This window comes from Meriones unguiculatus, chromosome 11 (assembly GCF_030254825.1).
Source record: "Meriones unguiculatus strain TT.TT164.6M chromosome 11, Bangor_MerUng_6.1, whole genome shotgun sequence".
Taxonomy (NCBI): domain Eukaryota; kingdom Metazoa; phylum Chordata; class Mammalia; order Rodentia; family Muridae; genus Meriones; species Meriones unguiculatus.
Window position 1 is genome coordinate 105,544,972 of NC_083359.1, and position 26,909 is coordinate 105,571,880.

The 26,909-nt window shown below is 43.8% G+C and overlaps 1 protein-coding gene across 1 annotated transcript; it reads right to left on the reverse strand.

The window, feature by feature from the left end:
* Positions 1–736: 736 nt before the first annotated feature.
* Positions 737–26,366, reverse strand: Rrp15 (ribosomal RNA processing 15 homolog). Its single transcript, XM_021638224.2, has 5 exons — positions 26,183–26,366; positions 17,556–17,824; positions 15,723–15,820; positions 14,150–14,348; positions 737–1,329 (listed from the first exon to the last, which is right to left on the reverse strand). Exons 1-5 carry the CDS (start codon positions 26,325–26,327, stop codon positions 1,195–1,197), a joined length of 846 nt encoding a protein of 281 aa, XP_021493899.1. The 5' UTR covers positions 26,328–26,366; the 3' UTR covers positions 737–1,194.
* Between the last annotated feature and the right edge of the window lie 543 nt (positions 26,367–26,909).

A 26,909-nucleotide genomic window follows, 5' to 3' on the forward strand; every position in this document is an offset into this window, starting at 1 on the left:
CTTGCGTTTTGAAAGCTGGGCTCCGCTTCCAGAAGTTAAATGAAGGTCTGTAAAGCCAGACCTCCACTCCAGACAACCGGATCTCCACAAGCAGCCACTTACCCACTCACTTTCAGCATCAAGTGTGAGCTCCAGAAAAAATTGCAAACACTTAGTAGGGCCCAAAAGCAGTCACCAGAAGACAATGAAGAATATTTTTGTTCTCAAGAGTCAAAGGTTCATAGCTAGTAGAGTTTTCCCCAAACTACCGCTGTGTCGAATTCTGTTGAAATGGTAACCTGTTAAGAGGTACCTGGGTTCCTCAGCATTCCTCTATCACTACCGAGGAAAATGTGTTCACAGCTATATCAGAGTCACCACAATTGAACACAATACCCACGTTGCACAGTGACATACAGACCAGCGCTCACTTTGGACCTGTTCAAAGTGAAGCACTTAGCACTCAGCACCTTGGTGCGCCCTCTCCGCTCTGAGCAAACTCCAGCCAGGGCTCATTCACCTCAGTCACAGAAGAGCCGCTGCCCTGGAACTGGTGTGAAAAGTAAACATCTGTGCTGCAGCACACAGCAGGGTTGGGCCTCCGTGTGCAGAAGGTGAAAGCGCGTCAACGTGTGGCAGCAGGGCTCACTTCATGGAAAGAGGGAGAGAAACGGACCCTTCTCAAAAGAAAACACCTCACACGTGAACCTAATTTCCCTCACAAACTTTGGAACTCGAGCCAAGTTTCACAGAAGACTTGGATGAATATTAGACAACTTTATCGGTGTTTCTAAAATTCAAATAAAAAAGATTACAGCTTGAAATTTAACTACACAGGTTTTTCTCAAAGGTTTACCAACACAAACAAATGACACCAATTATCCCTCCCTCCTCTCCACCACAGGTGACTGGATCTGAGTAGGAAAGCAGAGAAATCTTACATCAAATTCATTTAATTAACTATAAGTGGGACTGCACTTTAGAAACACTGGTGCAACACAGTATGTGTCTGCGTGTAAGAAAAGTGCACATCTTCCTGCTCAAGAAAAAAATATTTCTTTGTACAAGTGTTTTGGAAAAAAGGCTTAACGTTGTAAGGATTAAAATACGCCAACACAGTCTGTCGGTGGAGGAGCACGAGCTCTCGGGGAGTCACGGTTGTCAGCAGATGGCCTCTCAGCTCCAACCCTTAGGGACATCTGCAGTCTCAGATGCTCAGTCACTGGCCGACCCTGCCCTGCCTCCAGCAGGCTCATCGCTCTCCTTGTCCCAGTCCTTCATGCTGGCTCCCATCATGAAATCATCTCGCAGAATCTTCCACCCTGGGCCCTCTTCTGATTTCACTTCCGTCTGAGAAAAATTACAGAGCCAAAAATTCACAAATCAATTTAACCAGAAAGAAAAATTTAAAATTGTACACTTCAAAATAAACTTTTCAATATGTAGTTTTAAATGAGATTAAACCAAGATAAAAAAATTGATTTTATATACTGTGCTCATGTATACACAAATATAGAGTAAAGTGAAAATTTCCAACTCCACCAATGAAACATGAAAGCAAAATAATTTAGAACTGGGAAAAATACAGTAAAATATAGATTTGGTAGCAATTCGGACACATTAATTAAACTTCAGTGATGCCTTATTAGAAAAATCCTTGACAACTGTTTTAATGGAGTCATTAACCCTAACTGCACTAACAAGAGAAGATGGGCAGGTGCTCCGGATGGTACCCCATCCAGACTTTGTAAAAATGTGAACAAACAAGCTCTCATTACCCAGCACAATCATGGAATCACAAACTAGTAAGATGACAAACTTAGTAGCCGATTCACTGCATGCAGTCACAGGACCAATGTGCTGCCTGGAGCGCTGTACACAGGCTTCCTCTGTGGGGCAACAGCACCACCTTGTGGGATTACATAAGTACTGCAATACATTTCTCTGACATTAACCATTGTCCACCTGGGTCTCTTTGCCACAGCTAGTCTGTGCAAATCCACCCCATTTGGGGGCTATTATCTATACAATAAGCATTTTAAAAGAAAAAAGACATCAAAATGTTTGCAAGGTTTCACAAGCCAATTACACAACTCTGCTAAAGCTTGTCTTTTCTTAAGGACACTGTTTACATATTAAGACGAAAAAATGTCCTACTGGAATCACTTGTAGATTTGTAGGACAGACCACTGAAAAACAGCTTGCACCCCAGCACATCCTAGACACACGGCAGCATATAAACTTGAAATGACAAAGGAACCTCCATAGTGTTTCTATATCAGACACTGTGCTAGAATTTACCCAGCACTGGAACCAGAAACACTTGTGCTGTTTGCAACATGACAATGTAATGCTCGCTTGTCAGGCTGCAAGGCAGGAGGCAGAACTCCCCTCAGCTGTGTGGCCAGGCCCTCTTCCCCACTGACTTTTGGATTCTCCAGCCAACCCTCAGAAACCGAAGCTCCGCGGCTGCCATTGCAGGCTTTTTCTGACTGGGAATTATAAAATTCAGTGAAAAAGATTGCTCACGGTGTGTTACATACGCCCTCCAGGCAGGTGCAGTTCTCAAAATTATGATAGTTTAAATACACTTCATGATGTATGATTTGAATAGCTAAAATTCTTGTTTAAGGGATAAAATACAGCAAGTCTAGCCTTCAGGAATAGGCAGGCAACAAGCTTCACTTCAGTTTTAAAGTGGCCATTACAAATACCAAGGAGGGAAGCCAAAGCAAGACAAGAGGCCCCCGCTGATGAGGCCCCAGTTCAGCGACAGTCCTTCTGCTGTAGACAAGCATTCATCTGTCCACCCCTGGCCTCCACACACTAGCCTATGGGTGAGTGTACCAAAAAAATCCACGTGACACAAAGAAACACAACAGTGCCCCAAGGGCCACTGTACACAACTATGCAACGAAGGCCACTGAGAAGCGATTTGCATAAAATGTGACGATGAGGACGGTTCTTGCAGCGTTAAGCAACGCCACTGAAGAACAGACATGCCGGCAGCCAGGTGGTGCTGAGGAAGATAGGGCGTTACCATTACTCCAACAGCAAGCACTCCAACAGCTCCACCTCATCCCACCTTCAAGGGAGAGAACGGCAACCCCCACAGGAAAGTCACCTCTAAATTCAGCAGTCATCAGCAAGGGCATGTCGACTGACTCATAACACTGAGCTTTACTATGATTTTAGCTAAATGAAATGGTTTTACTTCTGGGTAATTTCCTCTCAATTCCAACAGCAAACTATTTCCAACCACAGCTGTCCACCTACAGCTAAAAGCCTGTGTGAACATTCTCCCTGGGAGATGAAGGACACACAGGGAGTCCCTTCACATCTGAAGGCATGTAACATGGAATTCAGCCTTTCTTCTCACAACTGGAAACGTACATCGATGGCTTTTCATCCTGCAGGACATCCTACCACCCCATTGGTCCTAACACGGAAACGGCCCTCATGAATGCACAAAAGCTCGATTAAGACCCCACACTAGAGGGGAGACTGTAGACAAGCATAGCAGCACACTGCCAGTTCTCCCTGGGCCTCAAAGAACTGTTAGCAAGTGACAGCCAAGGGCCCTGATGGGTTGCTCCCGTTCACATCTTCCACAGTCTTGCTGTAATTTGCTTTGCCTGTTTCTGCAAGGTAATAAACAGCGTAGGCAGTAAGCTCGCTGGGGCTTCATTTTCTAACTCCTCATTTAGTTTCCAAAGTTCTGTGAGGGGCATGGTGACACAGCCTATGTTCCCAACACCTGGGACGCTGAAACAGCATACCATAAATTCAAGGCCACTCAGAGCTATTAAGGGAAGGTCCACCCAAACAAGCAAGCAAACAAACATGTAGTTTCCACATTTCAGATGGGTAATTTATGAGATCCAAAATCTAGCCAGTCAGATAAAGAATGCTCCAGAGAGAACGAGAGAAAAAACTTCCAGCTACTAAGATTCAGCTACCTTTAATAATAATCCAAGTACATTTGAAATGGACAACCTTTTCAGGGAAAGCCTAACTCCCCTGTCCATGGCTATTACTGAAGCCTAGGCTATGCTGATCCCCGCTTGGAGCCAGTGAACTGTTCCTGCTGTGACCTCCCTGTCTGCCCTACTCAACAACAGTCCTCACTCAAGGTGTCCTGTGCAGCTTCTCTCCCACGTCACTCTCATGTGTCTAGTCCCACAGGACTCAATTTTAGGTGATACTCCTGGCCATTCACAGGCTCTTACAGTTTTTGTTAAGGGAAAGTTCACTAAAGTAACCAAAAGCCAAACAATGCATCTCATGAGTGTGCTCTACACACTTGCACACTAAACTAGCAGTCCGAAACACCTAAAATTTGTACTCTGCCAATTAATCACTTAAAGCATAACCCTACTTTATTGCACAAAATAAAAGGAAAACCCAGATTTACAACTAAATCAGTACACTGTGAATTCATGTACAGGAATAAGAAGCCGATCCAATGTCTAAGGAGATTAGTTTGCTGAAGAGTCTGAATGAGCAAACCTGTTTGAAAGGGCTCTTTTCCAGCGCTGAATCCAAATAAAGAATATGAATATAAAACATTATATATTAAATTCAACAAAAGACTTTAAAACACACAGATTGCTCCTATTAGAGCTCCTTGGAGAATGTGATTTTAGGGGTAGGAGAGTGAAAGCAAAGATTTGGGCAGATATCAAGTCCCAGCACATGAAACCCTACAATAAAAACTAGGACTACACCTAAAGAGCACAGGGATCAGGGCACAGGCACTCCTGTTGCCACATTTGCAAAGAGAAGGTAACTCACTACAAACACTAAACAACTCAGAACCCCACATCTGTGGCATTTGAAAAGATGGACACAAGTCAAAGGGAGGCAGCTCCCTTGCCAAGGATGGAAGCGGCTGAACAGTCTCTGCACTCCAGAGGGTGCTGCCTGACACGGAGAGACATCAATTTCCATCTTTAGAAAATTCAACACATCCCCATAATGTTAGCTAGTCAACTAGACTGCAAGGAGACAATTAACCCCCAATGCGATGTCTCATGCAAGTATCAGTCAGTAACCAATGCTAAAGTACAAAAGGCAGTGAGCCAAATTTACTCCTCCCCTAGTGTGCATCCCCAAACCACATGCTACCTGCTGGGGAGGAGGCGCAAACCTCTGTCAAGGAAACTGATTACTTGCCTGCCCCACTAACCAGACAAAACTACCTGCAACCTTATGCCCACACACCCGATGTGCTACTATACTGCATCAAAGCAGCACACCTGAAAATCAACTGCATCAAAAAAGCTCGACACACACCCCACCAGCATCTTGGTTCCTACTCTCAAGCTTACAACAATTTAAAAGGCACCATGAGAAAAAATTGGATAAATGAAAAACCATGCATTCATTATTAATTCTCCAAAGTCAGTGGTGGGTTTTTGTTTCTGTTTTGTTTTTTTTCAGTTGCTTTACTGGTCTAGAATAAATGACAATAAAAAACAAATACAGCATGTTAACCTTGACTGGATTTTGGTATTCAAAGTTATAAAGAAAAATCTTCTGAATTGTGTGGTATGTGAATTACATCTCTAAACCTGTTTTTTAAAGGGATCTTTGGTGTGCACATAGCTATAGCCTTCAATTATCAGCAAACAGAATTTATATAGGGAGAAAGATGGACAGACGAAACAGAAACAAATCAAAGACGGGTGAATAAGTTAAGAGAATTACTAAAAGAAGCAGGTATCCCTCACTGTACTACCAACTAAATGTCCTTTTATTTAGAAGTTTTCATAAGGAACTGAGTAAGAAGGTAGTCCACAATTTATATTTGGTGTACAATGGTTAAATTTTTTAAAAAATGTACCTGCTTTCTAGAAAAATCTTAATTTCTTGCAAAAACAACTAAAAAGCCAATCTTAACAGTAAATTTACAAAGAATTTTCTACAGGAGTTCTATTATCTTCTACATCAAAAATGGATGAGAGAGCTAAGAAAAATTCATGCTCCCCAGACCTCTTTCTAGTCTGTCTCTGGGTAACAAGGATTCGCACCTCAATTCTGTTTTACCAGAGTGAGAGGAGCTGGGAAGTTTTCTGTTCCCATTCCCATGACATCCGCACGTCAGGTGTGTGCCGGCCCAGACACCTGCAGCTACAGGGACTCAGTGCCACGCTGCATCTGAACTGAGATTCCACTGAACACTACTGAGGTGAGCAGATGACTGACTTGTCTTTTCAACTCTAAGATGGAATTCACTACTTCTAAACTCAGCAGCTGTGTGAAGGACCTCACACATTGCCTAGCACACAGGGACCTGCTGAGGGACTCTGCTGAGGTCCTGTGTTAACTCAGACCCATGCATGATCTTCAAATGAGGTGAGGTCTGGACACATTCCTAACGTGACCAGGATGTGAGCAGTACAGCATTCTCCACTTAAAACCCACTTTCTTCTAGGCGGTTTACTGTGGGGTCTTTCCTGAGACTCCAACCAAGGACTATGCATGGAGATAACCTAAGACCTCTGCCCATGGCAGTTCAGTATCCAATAGGTTCCATTGTTAAAGGAACAGGGACTGCCTCTGACATGAACTGACTGGCCTGCTCTTTAATTACCTCCCCCTGAGGGGGAAGCAGCATTACCAGGCCACAGAAGAAGACAACACAGCCACTCCTGATGAGACCGAATTGACTAGGATCAGAAGGAAGGAAAAGAAGACCTCCCCTATCAATGGACTTGGGAAGGGGCATGCATGCAGAGGGTGGAGGAAGGGAGGGATTGGGATGGGAGGAGGGAGGGAACCACAGGGGGGATACAAAGTATATAAAGTGTAATTAATAAAGAAAAAAAAATGGAAAAAAAATCCACTTTCTTGCTGGGCAATTGTGGCGCACACCTTTGATCCCAGCACTTGGCAGAGGCCAGTGGATCTCTAGTTCCAGGACAGCCAGGTCTATTAAACAGAGAAACCCTGTCTCAAAAACAAACAAACAGGAGAATAAAATAAACTAAAAACACACCGAGCAACAGCAAAATCCACTGTACTCCTAAGAAAGCCTGCTAAGCAGCACTTACAGAGGACAAAGTGAACAAACTTGTGGTTTCTTGAAGCTCTCTTCTTTTCAAGAACTGTGTGTTAAAGACTGAACATGTAAAATGTTCCAAATCTAATTTTTCCTGAACTATTTTCAGGACCTTCTGAATTTATAATATCCAGATAAGACATTATAATGTTCCCCTTTAAAGTTGGTTCATCTTGTTGATTATTTCTAGGAAGACAATAAGCAGCAAGGGCAGGGACCTCACTCTGCTGACAAGTAACAACAGCTGTGACGCTTGCACGAGAGTGCACAACATCTCCCTGCCCATCTGTGACTCTCATCACACGCCTTCAGCATGCACACACAGAACACACCTTCTGAATCTTACCAGATTCTACAATCTGTGGCCTCTGTCACCATATACAGTGTATTATATTTCCAGAGACTCCCAACTGCCTTCTGCTCAAAATGATGATTTTTAGCAAGAAACAAGAAAACATGTTTCAGATTTTAAACTGTGACACAGGTACAAGAGTCACGTGCACAGGGTCCTTCACAAGGCAATATTCACACAGAGCACCACACTAATTTCTAGTTAAGGACAGAAGCTTCACAACCGCTCCGTGAGAACCAGTCCTTACTCCACATTTAGCCCATATCCCACCCAAAACGTACTCCCATCTCGACCCTGGCTCACGTCAGACAGCCTCCTTCACCTTGACTACACAGTGTTCTTAAGTGACTACAGTGAGAAACTGACCTCAGACTGTTCCCATCCACAGTAATGCTGAGGACCCTGTTCCTTGGTTTCAAGCTTGGAGTCTAGCTTTGTCTAAATTCTACTCTTTAAGCATTTTCAGTAAACAAACATTAAGTTCACTTATTTACAAAGCTGGCATTCCCCACATTCCATCTGCAGATCTTAAGGGACAGTAGAGCCCTGTTTGCAGCCCTGTAAGGAGCAATCTAGGGACAGTGCCTTTCTCTACCCAGTCCCAGGCTTCTGTGCCTCCAGACCAGCTGGGAATGTCCTGAAAATGCAGAGGCCACATGGAGACTTGTGTGACCTCCACTCCAGGCTTTCTTCTCAGGGCCGTGGGTCTAAGCACCAGAAAGGCAGTGTAAAAAGTACTAACAAGGCCTGGTCTGGGTGGTAAGACAGCAAGCAAGCCTCTTTCTTCAAAGGCGTTCTCCTCGCTGAACGCCTGGCTATGCTGCAGGGCTGCCGTTTAAGAGAGAGACATGCAGCCCCCTCCTTCATCTCTACACAACATTTAAAGACCTTACATCACAAAACCAGAGAGAAAGAGCCTGCCTCAGCAAATGACTTTTTCTGTACAAATGTGCACTGCAATGCGTTGTCCAGCAGTGATTCTGGGAATTTCTATCCTGTGCTATCACTTGCCCCCTCTGCAAAATCACTGTGGCTTACTTATAGTACATCTGAAACTGACAGTGTCAATTTCTGATAAATGAAAACTTTGCAGAAAGCCTGCAATTAAGAGCTGAGGTCGCACACAGCAACACTTTCCTAATTGTAACCAATTTCTCCTTTGAAACTCAGACGGAAAACACAGCACATTGAGTCCTGGCTTCAGGGAAAGAAGTGAATTCCACAGAACTAACTGGAGTTTAACTAGCTTTTAAAGAAAAAGAGCAGAAGAAATAACTACAATTTTTAAGGATAAGTAAAATGAACTAACCTCTTTTCGCACAGTCTTAAATCCGGAATGGAAAAAACACCATCATCTCCTCACAAGTTGTACTTTGTAAACACAAGCATTCGCTGCTCCCCCCTCCCCAGCACCCACCCAAGTGCCAGCCATGTGTGCTCTGAGGAGGCATTGCTAGTCCAGGGAAGGCCTGTGTCTCAGAAAGAAGCACTTCTCTAAACCAAGAAACTCTTCAGTTTACTCCTGACAAACACATCCTAGGACACTATTCATCCAGCCTGATCTGACAAGCAGCTGTCCAAAGATTCAGGGGCCCTACGGAGACACCCAGGCTCCATCAGCACCTGCCAGAAGCAGCCTCAGCACACATGGTGGTTTGACTAGGAATGCCCCCATAGACTGGTGTCTTGAATGCTTGGCCCTCGAGGAGGAGCACTGTTAGGAGGTATGGCCTTGTTGGAGGACATGTGTCACTGTGAGGCAGGCTTTGAGGTCTCCTGGGGTCAAGCTCTGCCCAGTGTGGCATAGTCTCTTGCTGCCTGCAGACCAAGATGTAAAGCTCTCAGCAACTTCTCCAGCACCATGTCTTCCTGGAAGCTGCCATGTCTCCCATCGTGAAGATAATGGACCAAACCTCTGCGACTGTAAGCCAGCCCCAAGAAGTATTTTCCTCTATGAGAGCTGCCGTGGTCATGGTGTCTCTTCACAGGGATGAAACTCAAAATAAGACGCCCCACGTGCTCTTCCCCCAGCTGCAGCAACGTGGATTCCTACAACTACAAAACACTTCTCTCCACGCTCGGTTCTGACTTGTCATTTCATCCTCTCTCTCATCTCTGTTTTCAACTGGGAGAACCCAACACCTACCAGAGTAAAAACTGTTAGATTTAAGTCTCCTGCTGTTATTTGTTCATTCTCACCATCTCAGACAAAAATTAAGTTACTCCAACCTCCCATCGGCCTCTGCAAACTGGTTACCGACACCCACACCACCCAACCTACAAGACACCTGTAAGCCCAGGGCTAAGGAAGCAGACACAGGGATGATCTCAGGGAACTGTGGGAAAACAGTTTAGGCAAATCAGCAAGTCCCAGATCCAGTAAGAGACCTTGTCTCAAAAAGTAAGATAGGCATGTAGGCAGACACCTAAAGCCAGAGCGACCGCCCCCTACCCCCAGGAATACACAGCAATAATATCAATGCTGAACGAGACACAGATAACTGAATAAACAGCTAACATGGACACTTGACAAGTAAACATCCTAAGCTGGGGCTACTGTCTCTCCTGGGCTGGCCCATAAAGTGCCCTCCCTCAGTTTCACCTTTCAGGACCCCAGCTCCACTCAACTGTAACTGGTGAGTCAACTGTAATTCACTCATTACGTAGCAGTCTTCTAAAACCCTTTCCGTAAAATGGCCTTTGAAAAACAGCTGAACTGTTTCTCCTGAGGGCACTTCTAAGATCTCATTTGTAACAACTTCACTGATAAGGACATGAGTGTGTAATAAAACTAAGAAATAACCCCAAGTACAAGGACACAATGAATGGTGGCATGTCCACACAACCCAGAAGTTTACACAATAATGTGATCTCTATCTATCAAAGCACCAAGGACATTTTTTCACAGAAATAAAAGATCCACTAAAATCTGTAGCCACAAGACTCTGAAAGTCAAGGCGTATTAGTCCCTGATTTCATATGCTGCAGAGTGACAATAAAACACAAAAAGACATAAAAACAAAAACCAGCTCGACCTACAGCAACTGTTGTGAGAAAGGCTCTTGCTATAAAGACCTGGAGACAATCAGCAGGATGAAGACGCCACCTACCGAGTGCACGAAGGGGAAGAGGTGGCTCTGCCCAACAGCCGCCCAAAACCGCCCAGCAAAAGTCCAAATACTTTTGATGTTTTTTTTTTTTTTAAATGGGCAACTGCCCTGAACAGAAACTCTTCAAAACAAATACAAATATCGAATTATTATATAAAGATGTCCAAGACTGTTAGCCGTTACGGACATCCAAGTTAAAACTACACTGAGGACAGGGGCCCAGTGGTGCCTTTTAGATCCCAGGTACTCAGGAGGCAGAGGTGGGCAGATCTCTGTGAATTTCAAATCAGCCTGTTGAACGTAGCAAATTACAGGCAAGCCAGGACTATACAGTGAAACTTTGTCTTGATAAAGTTAAAATAAACCTGCCCTGAAATTCTAACTCACCCCAGTCAGAATGGCTATTACCCAAAAGACAAAAAAAAATAAATACTGGTGATGATGTGGAAAAAGGAGCTTTTATATGCTTTTGGTGGGAATATACATTGGTAATAGCCACTATGGAAAACAGTATAGAGGTTCCTAGAAACATAGCTATCATATGTTCCAGCCATGCAACTTGAGGTCATTTACCCAAAGGAAAAAAAATCAGCATACTGCAAGAAAACAGAGGTGGGCAGGAAAGGGTGGAGGGTGGGGGGACAGACACAAGGCAATTACTACAGCCCTGTTCAAAACAGCCAGCATACCAAATCAGTCAAGCCAAGAAATAAACGCATGAATAAAAGTGGATGTACACCGCAGCGTATGTACATAGTATTCAGTCTTAAAGAAAAGCATGCCTTTTGCAGGTTAATGTAAATCTAACCATTCAGTGAAATGAAGCAAATTCAGAGGCAGAGGCAGAGGCATTATGTGTTTTCTCTCACATGCAGAAGCCAAAAAAAGAAAAACTGACAATGACCTGAAGGCAAAAGAAAGAACTACTGTGAAAAGGGGGAGAGGAAGGGCAAGAGAGGATAGAAGGAAAAACAGACACAATCAATGCATAACATATTCATACATCAAAGTATGAGAAGCCCACGAGTGTGGACAACTAATGTGCATTAATAATTATAAGGTTAAAAATCCACTGGGCAAAAGTGCAGCGAACAATCACATCGGGGAAAGTGATGTCTAAGTAAGAATCAAGACTCAAATCAAGTTATGGAGTCAGGAGAGGCTGAGATGACAGGTTTAGCAACACAGAGCAGCGGCAACAGCCAGCCCTGCTCCAGGGACACTGGAGCAAAGAACCTCACCCCAGTGCAGCAGACACTAGGACCTTTTTCTAGAAAAGGGTTCAGGAGAAACAGACTGACAGATGGGCGTCCTTTAAAGAACCCAGCTCTGCCTACTAGTCCACGACCCAGGGCTCACAGCAAATTCATGCCCCTTTTCAGTACGCTATTCTGAGACAAGAACAGCGAAGATGCCACCATTCATTTGGAGACCTCTAACCAGGAAAGACATGGACCAAAACACACACCAAAACTAAGCTCATGAAATAAGACAATGTAAAGCCAAAATAAATAAATAATTATAATTAGTTTTTTCAAAATGAGAATATGATATGATACACATATCTGTGAAATAAAATCAGCACTCTCAGAAAGAAACATTAAGATCATCAAAGGTCCTCAAACTTAAAACCATTACACAAGGTTTATTTTTTTCCAATTAAGCATAAGTGCTGGAAATGAAAGAACTTGTCCAGAAAAGAGCACGAGTGACAGGAAGTAAACAGTTACAAAAGCCGGAGAGCCAATCAGACAAGCCCAAAGAATCAAGCAACCAGACAACAATGTGGATGAACGCTATGGCTTATGGGACAGAGAAAGAAACGCCACACCAGGGCACTCCAGTGCCAAACTTCAGAATGAGAGATGAACAACAGGATTCCACTCTCACAGAAGTCTGCCTGCAGATGTCAAACATGAAAGAACTGAAAGGCAGCTATTAAGGAAGCAGAGAACAACATTTACTTAGTGTAAACTTTTAAAAGACACAAGGATAACACAGTACCAACTGGGCATCCATAAATGTTTGTGATCACAAGCAGTGCAGCCCCTTAAAATTAGATTCAAACTCAAGTACAATGTTCAGAAATAGGATTTTGTGTCCACAAGTAAGAAACCAAAACAGAACAACAAAACATGAGAAGAAAATGCTCCAGGGTACTGGCGGCACGCAGCCACTGTAGAGCAAGCCTGGAGACCAGAGCACTGACAGTCTCCAGGTTTCTACCTTACTCTAGATCAACATATGCCTATGATTACAATACACACAAGAGAGCCAATAGCAAGGTCAAATGGCAGAAAGTAGCCACTATTTCTCAGCTCATAGACCTGAGCATCCATAAAAAATTACTTTGAAACTAACAGAAAAAGAGAAAAAGCAAGTATTTACTTTCCATTTCCCAGGAGTTCTATCTGCTAATGTTAAGAAATCTATCTCTGATTCTTAGAGAACAAAGTTGTCAGTGTGAATACAGCCTAAGACTTCCAATAAGCATAAATCCCACAATGTGATATCCACGTCACTAGAACATCCTCTGATAGACACCTCAAAATAAGAACCATCGTCCATACAACCCTATACGGGTCCTTTGCTACTAGAGACACTCTTACGATGGTTATGCTAATTACAACTGTCCCGATGGCATTTCAGAACCAGCATTTCTCTCTGTGGTACAGCCATCCTGATGAGATGGATGTTGCTTCATCAACGACAACACTCTCCATCGATCTCATTCTTGAAAATATTCTCAAAGACAGTGAGATCAGGAATGTAATTTGGTGGCTGAGTGCTTGCCTAGTATGCATGTATAAGCCTTGGTTTGACTCCTAGCAAAAGAGAGTAAGGAAGGCAAGAAGAAAGGGATGGAGGAAGGGAAACAGGAAATGACCTGAAGTCAATATATCAACAAAATCTTATCTCCCCATGTGTATTGCACCATTTCAGTACTAGGATATAGAGTAAATCTAAATAGCCATCAACAGATAGGAGATAAAGAAAATGGGACTTAACCCATATACCTGTGTTATACCACTATTATGAATTAATTTACATTACAATAGAGTATTATTCAAACATAACATAGGATGAACCCCGATGGAGGACACTGTGTTCTGTGACATAAATCAAGTGCAGAAGACACAGTCCACAATCACTTGCAGACTTTTAAAGTCATGTCACAGAAGCTGAGAGTACAGCAGTCATTACCAAAGACTGAGGAAAATATGGGGAAGGCTGGCTAATGGCTACAATGACGGAAGGATGAATTTTCAGTGTTTGGCTACAGAGGAACACACTGTGTAGCTCAATAGACACCTGGGAGGAATTCAGTTGTACTCATTAGTAAAAAAATAAAAAAAAAAGGTGATTAAGGCAGTGGATATGACCTGCTCATTACCAACTTAAGAAATGACCCCAAAAAGCCCACCTCCCATCGTAGTCCCTAACATGTATGACTATCACGTGTCAATCAAAGCTACAAATAGAAACTGGTAAGTTCATCATCATGTAGCTAGAAAGTTCCAACTTTGTTGGGGTGCGGGAAGTCAGGCACCGTAGTGAGATCTGAAGGAACGGACTCTGCAAGGTACAGCCTCTCCATCTCTAAACTGAAGTGTCTGGCACAGTGACTCCCTACCAGGGTCTCACCTGTCTGGCTCTCGCGTTCTTCGCAGCAGGGCTGTTCTCATTTGTACCATCCATTCCCCGAAGAACACTGATGAAATCCTTCTTGGAAACAGTTGACATCAACTTAGCTTGCTTCCTGATGGAGCCTCCTGCTTCCTTAACTTTTTCACCAACATTCCTTTGGTGTTTCTGAACAGCATTGAATAACTGCACCACACCCCTACAGTGTAAAACATCAGAGCAACGTAAAACAGACAAGGACAGCAGAATACAGTCTAACACCACAGTCTAGAAAGAAGGCAAGTGCTCTTGGGTGGCAAAAACGCTAATTTTCCCTGAAGGCAAACAACGAGATGAGCTAACCCACAGTGCCTGCTCAGTCGACAGAGCAGGGACTTAAATAGGTCCTGTCTTTTGTAATCAAATAAGGTAATAAGCTTATTTTACTTTCACTTTAAAGCATGTTGAATTCATGAGTGGATGGTCTTCTTAATATGCCAATAAGATGAATTTTCATGTAATTTTAAACTAATCATGGTTTTATATATATATATAAAATAATCATATATATAATTATTATATATATAAAATAATCATGGTTTTATATATATATATATATATATAAAGAAATGACCCCAAAAAGCCCACCTCCCATCGTAGTCCCTAACATGTATGACTATCACGTGTCAATCAATATATATAATAATCATGGAGCTCTTGAAAGCCAAGTTTAGTTTTTTCAAACCAAAATGACCAAGGTGCCTCAATTTCTAGAGACCTTCACAGGCTAGAAATAACACTGTCTTCTTTCAACAGATAAGCTGAGACAGAAATTCAGTCGGATATGCAAATTCTCACATCTCACCGTGTAGTTCCCAGACAGATCAGAAGAATGTAACCACTATGCCCCCTTTTTTTGTTGTTGTTTTGTAACCCGATACAGGGTTTCTCTGTGTATTCCTGGCTGTCCTGGAACTCGTTCTATAGACCAGGCTGGCCTTGAACTCAGAGATCCTTCTGTCTCTGCCTCCCAAGGGCTGGGATCACCAGTTAGCTAGCATTCCCTCTCATGAAGCCTTGCACAATTCCCCAACTCCCATGCTGTCACTACCCACAGAACACATTCATTCTCAGAGATTCATTTCTACAAATGAGAAGTGATCATACAGAAGAGACCATATCCTATTCAGTTCTAGATGTGGAAGGTGCTCTGTTAGGGGGAAATCAGAAGGAAAGGTTAAGGTAAAGCTAGCATAATATATGACAGAGCATCCTATAAACATAGTGCAAGAGAACAAACCCAGCACCATCCACTGCGACAAACACCAGAAGAAAAGTCAGGGCTCTGACCATACCATCCTCAAACTACAAAAACTATGACCTGAGCAGATCCAAACAAAATACACACTTGGCATTCCACAGTTCTGCTTCATGACACAACTCCAAAGTCTTTGTTTAAGTTCGGTGCCCAACAGCAAGTTGGAGGTGAGGCCCTTGGCTCTGAGAAGGGAGAGCTCAGGAATCTAATCTGAGCACAGGAGGTCAGTACCAAAGCTTTCGTGTACTTGCTTTTAGGGTGGAAGCACTGTCTTACCTCGTTGCAATCCTTTGAAGGTTCCTCTCTGCCTCTTTGTCTTTGACAACATCTGGCTTCACTCTGCACATCATTTCCCACTCCCGCTTTTTATCAAGCTGTGTAATAAATACAGTTATGTGAACAAATATTAGGCATTTCTGAAAGTGCAGCAAACTCTGATATGAGATTCTGTGAAAGGACAGAGATGATAAATCACCTGAGCTCCATGTGTCACAGAGGCTCTTTTTAAAAACCAATTTCAGGAGCTCAGCTCAGCAGCTTGTGGTTAGCACTCCATGTGCCACGTGAGAGGCAGAGGCTTTAAGAGATCCTCTGGCCCCAGGCTCTGGAGAATTGCCAGTACATCCAGCCAGGCAAGGCACAGCTGGGTGAGCCAGCCACCTGACATCACAGGACATCACCAGGAGGATACCCAACACCATGCTACCCACTTTGGGAAGGGCAAGCTAAGCTACCCACTCCCTTCCCGAGGACACGTCAACTCTCAGAATCAAGTCTGCACCAGCTCTGAGCAGAGCAATACCATATGCAGACACTCACGTCCTGTCTATTTCTCTTTGTTTGAAACCATAAACCTACTTCTCCCCTAATGGCATATCTAACCAATGTTCTCGCCAACACAGTCCTGAAGGGAGCTGGAAAAGGAAAGTCCCAGACAACAAACAGGCTAGTGTAAACGGTCTCTGAGCAACATCCTGAGCCCAGGTGCCTCACCTGACAGACTGGCTGTTGGGTCTGTTTCCCAGGCTGATAGATAATGACTGGATGAAGTGCTCACCTACAGGCCACTAAGCATCATACCAAGAATGGTGGAAACGCCAACTTTCTCTAGGCTAACGCTCCTGATCTGACAACATGACCTAGCCTGGCTCCTTTAGAGTGCAGCCTCTCCCAAACTGTGCATTTTAAAGCCAGTGGACTCATTACCACACACAATAAGAAACGGACCTCACCAATTTACATACCATTGCTACCTGACTCTCTACATAGTTCTAGCCACTGCTGCTATCAGTAAGTGTGTTTCCGTGTGCTCTGTGCACAGCTGGTCTCCAGCACTCAGAGCTGACCCACAGACTTGGCTTAAATGCTGTCCCTTCCTTCCTCCCTTCCTGGAATTTGGAGACTAGATATAATTACAGAGTCTGTCATTTTTAAAACTTTAAGCCTTTGCCAGTAAGTAAATAAATATTCAAATTTCAACTGAAAAGCTCTGTGTAAGGTTTAGAAACAAAATTTATCTTAAAGTACAAAAAGAATTATCAGTCTGAGCACACCTGTGTGTGCAGGTGTCAAGCAGAGTGACCAAAGAGGGACAATGCATGCCCAAAGAGAGCAATACACGTAGCTCAAGCCTACTGTCCTTTCATTTGTACCCCGAAACCACTCCTTGGAAGTTACTACGTCTATACAGTCAGTAAAACATAGAAGTAAAATATACTTTGCTTTCATTAGAAAATACCTACTTTCTATCCAAGTATTTCTGACACACTGATACTTAGGTGCAGGGGACAAGAAAACCTCACCTGAGCTTCTTTTACACTGTGAAGCAGCCAACTTATTTGCAAATTTAGGGCTTTAGTCAGAGTTAAAGTAGACCAACTTCTATCAGCAGCGATTAATTCAGTTTATCAACAGAAAATAGCCTTTTTCTGAACTGCACCCACTTCAGTACTCACAGATTTACACAGCAGGGCTGGGTTTGCTCAAGGGGTTGCATAGGAATGTGCTCCTGGCTTAACCCTGCTTACCCACCCCCACAGAAGAAGCTCTTAAAGCTGAATGCTTGTGGACAAATTGCCAAGAACAGCACAGACACACGGACAGACACACCTGCTTCCTTTTCTCCAGCCTCTCCTGCTTTAGCTTCTCTTTCTCCTTCTCGAGCTCTTTGCTTTTCGTGAGGATGGTGGGTTTACTTTTAGGAGTCTTTTTGTTAAGGATTTTAGCCATGGCATCCGCCCAGCCCGAGTTAGTCCCAGCACTTGGTTCTGCAGCATCTTCACTTTCTTCTTCACAGGATTCAACATTGTCCTCTCTGTCAGCTTCTGCAGCTCCGTCATCTGACTGGTCCATCTCTGAGTCACAGCTTCCTACAGACCCTAAGGATAAAAACAAACTAATATTAGTGCTGGGGAGAGCACTACCAGAGCCCCACAGTGCCCATGTCGGTGACCATGTCGGCAGCACTGACCAGGAGCACCAGGACTCCCTGTGTTGCTACCAGCATGGGGCACCAGCCCACAATACAGAGAGGTCAAAGTGGCTTTAAGACCCAAGCTGCAGGGACAAATCCAACAACTGCTTCACTCACTTTAACAAAAGAAACAATCCCCTCGAGATGTTGAACTGCAGTCCTGAGTAACAACGATACATCTACCTCAGAGCTCACCGACCACGTTTAGGGGTGCACTGCAGAACCCCATCATGCAGGAACACCAACCTTTACAGAATGCAGCCAAACTAGTTCCTCACAGAAAACCCAAGTGTCAGGGTCAAAGGGCAGCAGCAACAGCAGCACAGGTGGGGCTTGGCTGGCAAAGCTTGCTGAGCAACCGGGGTGCTAGCTGGCAGGCTGCACCGGCTACAGATCCCGGGCACTCCATGGACTCCTGAGGGTTCTTTCAGAACCCTGTGGAATTCACTGGAAAACACTTCAAAGGGGAAATCACTCAACAAATAAGTGGCTTGGAGTGTTTTCTAATAAGAAGAGCTAACAAGGCAGCTGAGACGTTCTCAGGGGATGAGTGGCCTTTGAGAAACAAAGATCCTTTCTTAGGTTGACTCCTGTATATATATTACCTCAAACTTTTCTTATCAAAGTACCAAAATAGCAACATTAGTAAGCAACTACTGGGAATCATTCAGTGACTTCCTTGTATCAAGAGACACTGTTAAAGTAATTCCAAAAAGAAGACAGACAGAAAAACCTAGGCATGAATTTCCCATTACTTAATAAAAACCTCCCTACTTAATAAAACCCCGACACCTCCTCATTGCAGCAGACTTTGGAATGAGCTCTGACTTTAAGACATAAATCAGACAAAACTGTTGTTTAGACCTTTTTACCTGGGGACTGATTATAATATACACCCTCCAGTTACTACTTTATATATAAGCTGGGCATCCCTAAATCCAAAAATCAAAATCTCAAAACACCGCAATAGGAAAATTTTAAGTGCCTTACTGATCAACTGCATTCAACTTTGGAGGAGTGAGGATGATCAACCAGCAAAGTTTACAAAGGGTAATGTAACCAAAGCACTGATAACTGTACAAAGTCAAAGGTCACAAAACTTCTCCCCAGACACACATCTGAGGCCCTTGCCTATTAATATTTAAATAAGGCAGTTAGTAGAAAATATAGTAATGTATATGTTTTAGCCCTTAGAGTTAGCAGCACTGCAGAGACTAATAACAAAGTTTTCAGGGAAAAAAAAAAAAAAAAACCCAAACCCTACTTTTTTAGCAAGTGTTAACCAGATGTAAAGAGACACAACCAATGAAAGCTTAAGACAAACACTACCATCTGGAGCATTAGAAACAGACAAGCTTCAAAACTACAACACTGACATCTAGTGTCCATCCTGATGCACCTGTCCAAAGGCCACAGAGAGGCTTTCCATGATGTAGGCCACTGCAGCTCACCACTGAGACTTGTCCATTTCACTGTGCACTGTTTAAAAAGAAAATCCCAACCTTCTATTTTACCAATAAGGACTCAAGAGCCAGATGCTGGGGTGAAAACCTGCTAGCTCAGAGAGACAGAGAAAGTAACCAGCTGACCTTCCTTCTCAGCTCAGGTCTGGATGGAAAAATCTCAAAAGGCTCACTAGCTCAGCTGACAGCCCAGGAGCAAAAGGACAACACACACACATACACACATACACACACGGCCAAAGGCTTGCTAGCTCAATGCCCAAAAAGCCAGGAAGCTGAGGAGCTGAAGCCTAAGCTAAAGAGCTTTAGCAAATAGCCCTTTCTTCTGCTCCACGCTGTCTTAAATACCCTCAACTCAAAGTCCCTCCTACTCTTTAATCCCTGTCAGCTGGTTTCTTGTTCTGTCTCCTGACCTAGGGCTAACTTTATTAAATCCTACGTACAGAAAGCTCTTGGACTAAAGGTATGTTCTAGGGCTCAACAGACCAAAGAAAAGGGGTTTTACAGTTCACAGTTGGTGGGGGGGTCACAATGGGATCAAATAGCCAGCAATACTGTGATGTGTTTCTTACCAAGAGTAATACAACACACACATACACTCTGCAATCAATTCCGTGAAAAGTTTACAGCATTCTTTTATACAACCTGAACTCATCATACCATTAAAAAGAATTCCAGAAGAATTTAGAAAGGTGATTTTTTTTTCAGCAGTTGAAGAAAGGCATTTATTGGGGCAAGAAAACACATGCATGAAGCAGACACACAAAGAAAAAGATGGGGAACACAGGAAGCCAAAAGATCACTATTTAATTTCATTTTATTTTTATTTTTTTAAGAAGTTCAGGCTCAGGGGCAGCACTTGCTGCCAATGGAAATAATGTCATCCTGTATAAATAAATCAAAACTGCCAAAGTAATAAGATCTGCCAGCACATACACACAAAGAAACAGAATTTTCTTGAAGAGCATCACCATGAAAACCTGAAGGGGGGGGCTCTCCAGGCTTGATGGTACCTGACACACGACTCTGTGGTTCACTGACCAATCATTAGCAGCAAAGTAAACACAGGTGTCTAACGCATGACTAGAAATCTCTACATGTGTAAAGACAATACTTGAAGTGCTCTATTATTATATATGTGACTTCTGAATTTTACTTTAAAAATCTGAAACCCAAGGAATAACTGCAGAGGATGGCTACTGAAAATAACGACAAAACTTCCAGCAATGGCAATGCTTCCCATCAGCTGGCCACAAGCGCCAGCTACTACCACATGCTTCAAATACGTCTAGCATGGCTGACAGCTAAACTCAATTCTAACCACCTTAAACGTAATATAATTGGACTAAGGAAGACATGCCCCCTTTTCACCTGCTGCCTCTCCCTCAGCAGCCTCGCAAACTTGTCTATCAATTCCTCAGCCCAGATAGCATTAGTGGCTGTCTGGTAAGAAAGTAAACTTTTCACCAGGACTAAGACACACTTAAAAACTTGCACCCTCGCAAATATTTCTGAGCATCCATGAATGGAGAAAAAGAAAAGAAATGAAGCGTTCTCTCCCTGCAGACCTCGAGTTCAGCAGATAAGAGTCAGTGAAAGTTGTGAATGCACTAAGATAAAAGAATGAAAAAGCGGTGACGGAAGAGAAGGAAGGTCGGAAGCTCCACAGCAGTGATGCAGGCCATAGCTGCTAAGGGCTCACGCAGGGCCGCAGCGTGCTTCCTCTCTCAGGCAAGCCGCTTTGCTATTTTAAGTAGCTTAAGTGATAGAGAAGACTACACTCTGACGAGAAGCACATTTATCTGCTGGGTCTAAAGTGCAGCTTTGACTCTCTCTAGGATTTCTAAACTGGATGAAGTTATCAAGTCCTGTCAAAGTGGACAGCCATTTTTCATACAGTGACCAAGTCAATTCAGGGCTGTTTACTGTCTAGCAACATTACCACTCACCTTCCTCTGTTCCTATGTCACAGTCCAGGCCCACTTTCTCTGAGGATTATGGACCACAGAAGTCCTCCCCCTACCCCCAGGGTACAAGCTCCTGCATCTTGTTAGCATCGCCTGAACCTCCTCCACTGAATCAACTATCTGAGTTATAACTCAGTCCCACCTCCTTCCCTCATTATACCCGACACGACAGCCTTGGTTTTCATGTTTGACCAAAGTTCAACAGAAGTGATTTACTTATCAGGGAAGTTGTGGGGAGGCAGGGGTTGATTTTGTTACTAAAGCCACATATCGAAGACCCAGTACACACTGTATCTGAACCAATACTTAATCTGGTCAGTTCAATGACAGCTCCACGGGGAGTCATCTACTCTCCCTCTTACACCAATCGACATTTACATATTGCCTAAGATGCAGACTGTAAACTGGACTCTGTGGCACAAGCCTGTGACCCCAGCACTCTGGGAGGCAGAGGCAGGCAGACCTCTGAGTTCAACACCTGCATGGTCTACAAAGCGAGTCCAGGCCAGCCAAGGCTACACAGAGAAACCCTGTCTTCAAACAAAAAAAAAAAAGCAGACTGTAGCTGGGTCAGGTGGTATAGGCTGAGGCAGGAGTGCCAGGTCAAGGCGTGTATGGGCTACTCAGTGAGTTCAAAGCTCACCTGCATAACGGAAAGAAACCATGTGTCCAAACAAAAAGCATGGGCTGGGGGATGGCTCAGGTAAAGGAACCTGCTATTCTGGTGCAGGACCCAGGTGTGCCTCCTAACACCCACACAAGAGGCTCACAACCACCTATAACTCCAGTCCCAGGTTCCACATTTCAAGATAAATCACAGGCACGGAGTTTCCAAGCAAGACTCCACAAGCTCAGCATGTAACAGGAAGAACTGACAACTGGGACAACACAACTTTAAAAGTTTCCACTAGGCAAAGGAGAGAATTAGCACAGGGAAGAAAATAGACAGTCAGCGGAAGTCTTTACCAGCTCCACACATGGCAAAGGATTAACAGCTAAAACATAGTCTGGAGCCTCAAAACACCACAGTGCTGAAGGAGCAAATAACTCCATCAATAAATGGGCAAATGGACTAGGCAGATACTTTTCAAATGAAGACGTACAAATAGCCAAAATTAAAAAAAAAAAATACTATCTCTAGCCATGAAGGAAATAAAATCAAAACTATAGTAATATTCCATCTCTCTCCAATTGGACTATCATCAAAATAAAAGCTGTCGCTAGAGGGCTGGAGGTGAGAGTGAACATAGGAAGACCTGCAGTTGGAAGCTGCTGTTAGGCTCACAGCAAGTCTGGGCTCATGACATCCATCCTAAATAAAAGCAGATATTTTAATAACAAAGATTAAAAATTGAACTATGATTCAGTATCCCAAAGAATCAAAGACTTTGGTCAAAGACCATGTCTACCATAGTGCTACTCGGCCAAGTTCTGGTACCAGCCTCCTCGGCATCCACCAAAGAAAGAACAGAGACCTTTCCAATGTGCTTAAGGAATAAAAGTCTACTGAGCACTACACATGCACCAAGCAGGCTCTATGCTAAATTCTGATGATGCTGCATCAAAGTCAACAATTCTTCTGTCTCAGAGATCCTGAAGTTTCTGAAACACACACTATTTAATAAAAGCAAAATTTTAGATTTTTCTTATACAAGATGTCAAAAGAAATCAAAACCAGAATATGAAAAGTACTTAAGTGAAACCCATGTTTCCTGTGAGGCGAGTGTCATCCTTCAAAAGGACACTGCTTGACATCTCAATAAGGCCATTCGTCATCACCGTCATGCCCAGTTGAAAATCGAACATGTCCTGATAGAAGGGTCCATACAACTTAATATGGCTACAACTTGCACACCACTCCTCAGGGGTCTGAGGACTCAGGCTTTATAGCTTTTCAATTATGATCATCTGAAAACCTAGCAATAGTTCTAAAAGCCATGAGTCACCTTTCCAGAAAGACTATGAATTCACAAGAGGAAAAACAACCACTTTTCAGGTTAAATATCAAATTCTGAGTGACACCAAAGAATGCACATTAGCCAACAACCCTTTATTACCAAATTTACAAAATGAATGAGACTTTATCGTTGTTTTTTTTTTTTAATCACTGTCAAAGAGACTAGACGGCTTAAATGCTGAAAAGGAAAATTGGATGGAGAGCACCACATGGTAAGACACATAAAAGATGTTTGGTTGTTTTTGTTTTGTTTTGTTTTTTTAGAGGGGGCTGGGCTAACCACATTTGGTGCTCTTCAGAGGACCTGAGCTCATTTCCAGCTCCATGTCAGGAGGCTCACAACCATCTGTAACTCCAGCTGTAAGGGACCTAATGCCTCCGGCCTTCACATCTGTGAACCCATGCACATGCAGGACACACATATAAATAAATGTTAAAAACTCAAGAGCAGAACTAGCTAGATGGCTCAGCATTTAAATGCCCTTGCCACAATGCAAGTGAGGACCAGAGTTCAATCCTCAGGGCCCACACGGTGGAGAGACTCTACTCTTCAGATCCTTTGCCCTCCACATGTGTGCTGTTATAGCATCAGAGTCCCCAAAAATAAACAAGCAAACAAATAATGCCATTCCAAACTTTTAAAAGGCTAATGAGACATGACATCTCTATTTAATGTGGTTCTGGATTAAGGAAGAAAAAACTAACAAAAGATCTAGCTGAGTACATGGAGCTGAAGGAGGCCATGTATATGGCAAAAAGCACAGCTGTGAGCTCAGCCCTAGCAATCCAGTGACTGACAAGACCCTACCTGAAAAATTAGTGGCAATCATCATCATAGAAGCTGCACAGACGCTGTCACCAGTTCACCAGAGGGTACAGCTCAACTTCATAGTTGTGGATTCTTAATGTGCACGTTCACAGATGTGCTGAAGTTTGTTCTGAACAACATAAACAGTCCTGCACTTGGCAGTCACACTCCATCCTGACCATTTCTTGTGCTCATCTCTGTCTTCCTTAAAACTGTAACTTAAGGTTCAAGTCAGTGCCTAGAGTGTTACTATAACATAACAGAGCACAAACATTCATCGTATAAATCCATATTATTCAGAAGCCTCCTTGACACATGATCTATAACAAAAGAGAACTTTAGAAATCTAATCAGCATTTATACTGAAAAGAACATTTCCCCTTGGAACTATCCAGTACTTGAGTAAAGAAATCCAATTTCCATCCAAATTTGTAAGCAGTATCGATGTCTTACTTAAAATGGAAGTGTTTCCTTTTTCTTAAACAGTCCTACATGATCTAGGAACTGAGGTTCAACTGTCTGTACAGGTATGGTACTTTCAAACAGCAAATACACCTCAGATTTGACATGGATGTTTGAAAAGAGTAGGGTAGGACTGGAGAAATGTTCCGTTAGGTTAAGTTCATGCACTACTTTTCCAGAGGAACTGAGTTCCTTTCTCAGCATTTGCACTGGGCTGGTAACATCCACCTGTAACTTCAGCTCCAGAGGATCTGAGACCTCTAGCATCTACGGGCACCAGGACTCACATTCACATACTCTCACCCACCCAGCATACATACATGTAATTCAAAAATAATAAAACAAATCTAAAGAAAGCAGGACACTGAGCCACAAAGTGAAAATGCCAAGGAGCACAGTGGCACATCTGAAACATTGGACAAATCTCCTTGACAAATGCACGGGATCAGACTGACTGCACGGGACCAGACTGACGTCAATACAAAATGAGAGGATCATGCAAGCGTTTGCAGGGTACTGTGCTTAGTAAAGGCAAAGGGTGAGGAACTCCAGAGCGAGAGCATGTTAGAGCATGTTCAAATGCGGAGAGAAAACAGTAATCATCTAAGGGTGGAAAGGTACATGGGGAGTCAAGATAAGCCACACCACGGAAGCTAAAAACTCTGGATGTTATTCTGGTATGTGAAGCCACTGTTTCTGAATAACTGACACAATCAGACACACACGGAACGTGAGTATCAGCCGCAACACATGAGAAGTGACTGGTGTATAGAAGCAAGCGCCTGCCCTTCCTTCTAAACTAAGACGCTAGTGCCAGGAACCACGGAAGCTTAAAAGCAGCAGGAAGGGCAGACACATAACAGTGAAAGATCTCCCTAAGACACACCTTCCTTTGATTATCAAACTGTGAGCAGATGTTAACGCTGCTTCATCCTTCACCACACGCTCCTCTTTCACTACCGTGTCTGTAACTCCCAAGCGCTCACATTTCCCCACTGTACTGTAACAGTATTTCCCCCCTCGTGTGGCCGTTTGCTCCTCACTCCCCGAGCCTATTCCACCCATCATTTCAACTACGACCCTTACTTCCACGCTTTGCTAGGGGTTCCAAATAGAAGCTCGTAGACACTGCTCTTACAGCCTTTTCTGTTTTCTGATAAACGCTTAGAAGCTGACTGGCTGAAAGTACAGAGCTAAATCCTCTCATCTTAAAGCTGGGAACATTTTGTGGGAAATTAAGAAAAATGCACGGTTTTCAATACCTGCTTTGATTTTTCTCTGTCAGACCCTTAGGTCTGATCTGCGAAAAATTAACCTTGCTTTTACTCCACTTCTAAGCAGGAAGTGGACCTGCACTGGGGTTATCACCTGCCCATCTGCTCCAAACTTGTGTGCTGCCTGCCACTATTTTTCATTGGCACAGGCACGTTCTTAGTGACAGCTGACGGAGTGGAAACACTAAAATAAACACGACAGCGAGGAGCCTCTGAAGAGCAGGTCTCCCCGCCCAACCTCACTTGCCCCACAGACCCAACGCGAAGAAACACACCCCTTGCCTTGGGGAGCTCAGCCCGACCTTCTGAGTCAAAGCTCCGCCCGATATTACCTTCTCCGTCGGAAGAGTCTTTGAGCTCATCTTCCAGCTTCGATGTTGCGGCCTTGACCACCATTTTAACCTTTTTCTTCTTCTTCAGGGATCGCTTTAGCTTTTTCCCCGAGCTCACACGTGAGTCCTGAACGGCCGCGGCCATTTTGGCTCATCGGAAGTGCCACCAGATAATTCAGCCGTGTCACAGCGAAAGAGGTTTCCTCCTCCGGTTCCGGGGTTACAGAGTTCCGGAACACGGTTGTCCAGCCTGGAGTTCCGGTGGTGCAGCCTCGGGTGTGGTGGGGGGGACGTCGCGGTCCGCGGAGGTTCGCGGGCGAAGTCGGTCCCGGTCTCTCCACCCTGCCCCGCGGCGGCGGCTGCGGCCCGCTCTTCTCCCGGCTAGGTTAGCATCCGCAGTCCCACCCACTGCCCTATACCCGCCGTGAATTAATAGATGACAACGAGGTAACTACGGAATCCGAAAGCAAACCAAGCGTGTCCTAAACGGCTTCCCAGAGCTCCCGAGTAGATTTTTCCGAGTAGAAATTCTTGGGTTTTGATCCGAGAGGCTGTCCAGGTCATTTAGAGCAGATGAGCCACGCCCTAAATCCTACCTACTACCTTCCAAAAACTGCCAAACAGCCTTGCCCCAGGGCAGGGGGCGACAACAGCATTACCCTCCTAAATTAAGTCTTTAAATTCTACTCAGTACCTCTACCAATCCACACATCTGGCTCCACCCTTC

Excerpts from the sequence above, each read along its gene's own strand:
- Rrp15 (XM_021638224.2), bottom strand. The coding sequence starts at position 26,327 with ATGGCCGCGGCCGTTCAGGACTCACGTGTGAGCTCGGGGAAAAAGCTA. Across the intron at positions 15,821-17,555 it reads GGCTGGAGAAAAGGAAGCAG|CTTGATAAAAAGCGGGAGTG; the intron begins GTGTGTCTGTCC and ends TTTATTACACAG. Across the intron at positions 14,349-15,722 it reads CTTCAAAGGATTGCAACGAG|GGGTGTGGTGCAGTTATTCA; the intron begins GTAAGACAGTGC and ends TTTACACTGTAG.